The following is a 2,897-nucleotide window of genomic DNA, read 5'->3' as shown; positions in this document are numbered from 1 at the left end:
CATGGTAGACACCAGTGTCCGCAATGAAAGAGAGTATGCTCCGCGTCATCCACTGCAGCATCACAGTAGGCGCATTTTGCTTCTCTCTTAATCTTAAACCTATGAAGGTACTGTCGGAAACATCAGTGACCTGACAACACTTGTGCCACGTAGTAGCCAACTTATCCGTGCTCTCTTCCTATCCAAGTGGCGAGGTGGGGGATCAGGCGATATGTCCACCTTCTTTTAAGATCCCCATACCATCTTTCTTGCTATCTTTCAACGAGTCTACATCTCGCCTCTTTGCGATTAACCGTTTAAGCAAGATTCCTACTCTGTTGTTCTTGGGAGGTAACTCGATCTTTGTTAAGCTGAAATACCTCCTCCTGTCTTTCCCTCGCCAGTAAGTCCACTGGCAGGAAACTCGCAAGAACCAGAGCAGCGCTCGTTGAATCTGCTTTATAAGCTGAAACCACTCTCCGCGCACATCCACCCTGCGCAGAGAGTAGCTCATCAGAGATGCCGCAGTTCTTTAGGGACTTAGTCCATGCAGGGGCAGCGTAAAGCTGCCTTGCTTGAACCACGGTCACCACTAATTGCCATTTCTTTACCCTGGGGCCACCGACATTGGGCATCATCCTTGATAGGTTCCCCATACAGTCGACGGCATACAGTGATGTGATCTTAGCATGTTGGTCGAACTTTAATTTTCGATCCAACGTCACTTCCTGGTGCTTTAAACTATTTCCCCAGGAGACTTCAGTCCATCCTATCCCAATCTTCGGGACCTCAAAGGATCTTTTGCTTGTGACAAGAAAAGCTTCTGTCTTCTCTGTAGCCATTTGTAGACCGTTGAGATCTAACAAGAGCTTTGCTCGCCTCAAGCTTTCGTTGATCACTTCCCGGTGCTTTAAACTATTTCCCCAGGAGACTTCAGTCTATCCTATCCCTATCTTCGGGACCTCAAAGGATCTTTTGCTTGTGACAAGCAAAGCTTCAGTCTTCTCTGTAGCCATTTGTAGACCGTTGAGGTCTAACAAGAGCTTTGCTCGCCTCAAGCTTTCGTTGAGAAAACTTCTAGAATCCGAGGGGTCCACGCGCCACATACTATAATGACGTCGTCCGCAAAGCCAACCATTATTGTATCTTCAGGTAACTCAATTCTAAGGAAGTCATCGTACATGACGTTCCATATGAATGGACCTACCTTTGATCCTTGCGGAGCTCCGCATGTCATTTCATGTTTGAGATCACATGCATCGCTCTTGTATTCAATCCATCTGTCGCTGAGATAGTTGTCGAACATTCGTAACAGATAGGTTAATACCCCGCTTTACGACGCATCGCCTCGATGCAATTGTCCTACTTTGCAGAGTTAAATGCATTAAGTATGTCGATGGAAACAAGCGCACAGAATCCCTTCTTCTTGTCCTCTTTGACTTTCTTAGCGTTGTTTACAACAGTGAGTATTGCGTCAACTGTTGACCGACCTTTGCGAAAGCCAAATTAATTCTTCGATATGCTATTTTTGTCTATCAGGATTTCCTGAAGTCTCTGCAGAACCATTTCTTCTAGAAATTTTCCAATTGTATCCAATAAGCAAATTGGTCTGAACGATGTGAACTTATCCAGAGGTTTATCGCCTTTCTTGAGAAGGGACAACTTCTGCGTTTCCCAGTGGCCGAAAAACTTTCCGGTTTTCAAGCACATATTAAAGATGTCAAGAGGCAAATCTGGATCCACCGCAACAACCTTTATTAAGATTTCGCTCGGTATGCGTTGGCTACTTTTCATGGCCTGCTTAGAAGTACGCCTGGCTTTATTCCATGTTTCTCGCAGCTCGAGCTTTCCCTTAGAATGGGTAAATTTCCTCCTAGCTGCGTGACATTCTCTTCAAAGGCAGGCAAGTTCTTCACTCCACCAGTACATAGATCCCTTACCAGTTTTTCTTTTTTGCCGTCGAGGCATAGATTGGTCACAAGCTTGTACAATCACTTGCCTTGCCTCTCTCACTATACCCTTAAAAGAAGCTGGTTTCCTCACCCAGTTTGATTTACAATTAAGTCGCGACTATTTTAGGGATTCCGCCAGCTTCTCCCTGTTTAGTCTCCTTAGGTTCCAAGAGGCGCCCTTGCTACCTCCCGTGTAGAAATTTCCCTACTATGGCCATATTAGGGAATGAAACACACGGCCCGACCTGGACCAGATAGGGGCGACGATCAAATGTGGATCAGGGCCATATCGGACCGTGTGTTTCATTCTCTAATAGGGAAGGCCCGATCTGTCCCTGATCCGGGCCATAGCGAAATTTCTACACGGGCATTTTTTGGTGCTACGCGTCCTCTAGGATATTCCTCGGAGACCAAAAACTCTATGCACTGCTGGTCACTTAATGTTTCCTCATTTAGTACCCTCCATTCTCTTATTCTGCGGGCCAGGCGGGGAGATGCGATTGTTAAATCGAGGATAGATCCCTATTCTCCCTTCCTAAACGTGAACTTGTGGCCTCGGTTTAACACCACCAGCCCATTCGCGGTCAACATGTCGGAAACCAAGATTCCTTTCCTGCCCTGACGGGTCTCCCCCCATTCCGGCGACTTACTGGTAAATTAATCATTAACTTTAAGTAGTAATACTACTAAAAAATCAAATATAGCTAACTTAAAAAATAACTAAATTAAAAAATATTACAAGCGTTTGCAGTTCTTCTTTTTGTTTAAACGTTAATTTTAAAGATTTGTAATTTTCCAGTTCTCGTTTTACTGATTCAAGTTCCTCCTGTGTCTGTGATCCCATTTTGATTAAATTATCTATCAGAACATTGAAAGGCACAACTTTTCCATCCTGTTTAAAATTGATTAGATTTAATGAATTTTAGGTAAGTACACACAGTGGTCTCGAAAGAGAAAGAAATGAGA

General features: G+C 44.4%; 1 protein-coding gene across 1 annotated transcript; it reads right to left on the bottom strand.

Moving 5' to 3' along the window:
• Positions 1-296: 296 nt before the first annotated feature.
• On the bottom strand, positions 297-821 carry LOC122507552. The gene has a single exon (XM_043620337.1). It carries the CDS (start codon positions 819-821, stop codon positions 297-299), a length of 525 nt encoding a protein of 174 aa, XP_043476272.1.
• Between the last annotated feature and the right edge of the window lie 2,076 nt (positions 822-2,897).

The sequence above is a fragment of the Leptopilina heterotoma genome, unplaced genomic scaffold (assembly GCF_015476425.1).
Source record: "Leptopilina heterotoma isolate Lh14 unplaced genomic scaffold, ASM1547642v1 Lhet_472, whole genome shotgun sequence".
NCBI classification, from domain to species: Eukaryota; Metazoa; Arthropoda; class Insecta; order Hymenoptera; family Figitidae; genus Leptopilina; species Leptopilina heterotoma.
This window is presented reverse-complemented; position numbering and strand designations above follow the sequence as displayed.

Coding starts and splice junctions, on each gene's coding strand:
- LOC122507552 (XM_043620337.1), bottom strand. CDS start 821: ATGGCTACAGAGAAGACAGAAGCTTTTCTTGTCACAAGCAAAAGATCC.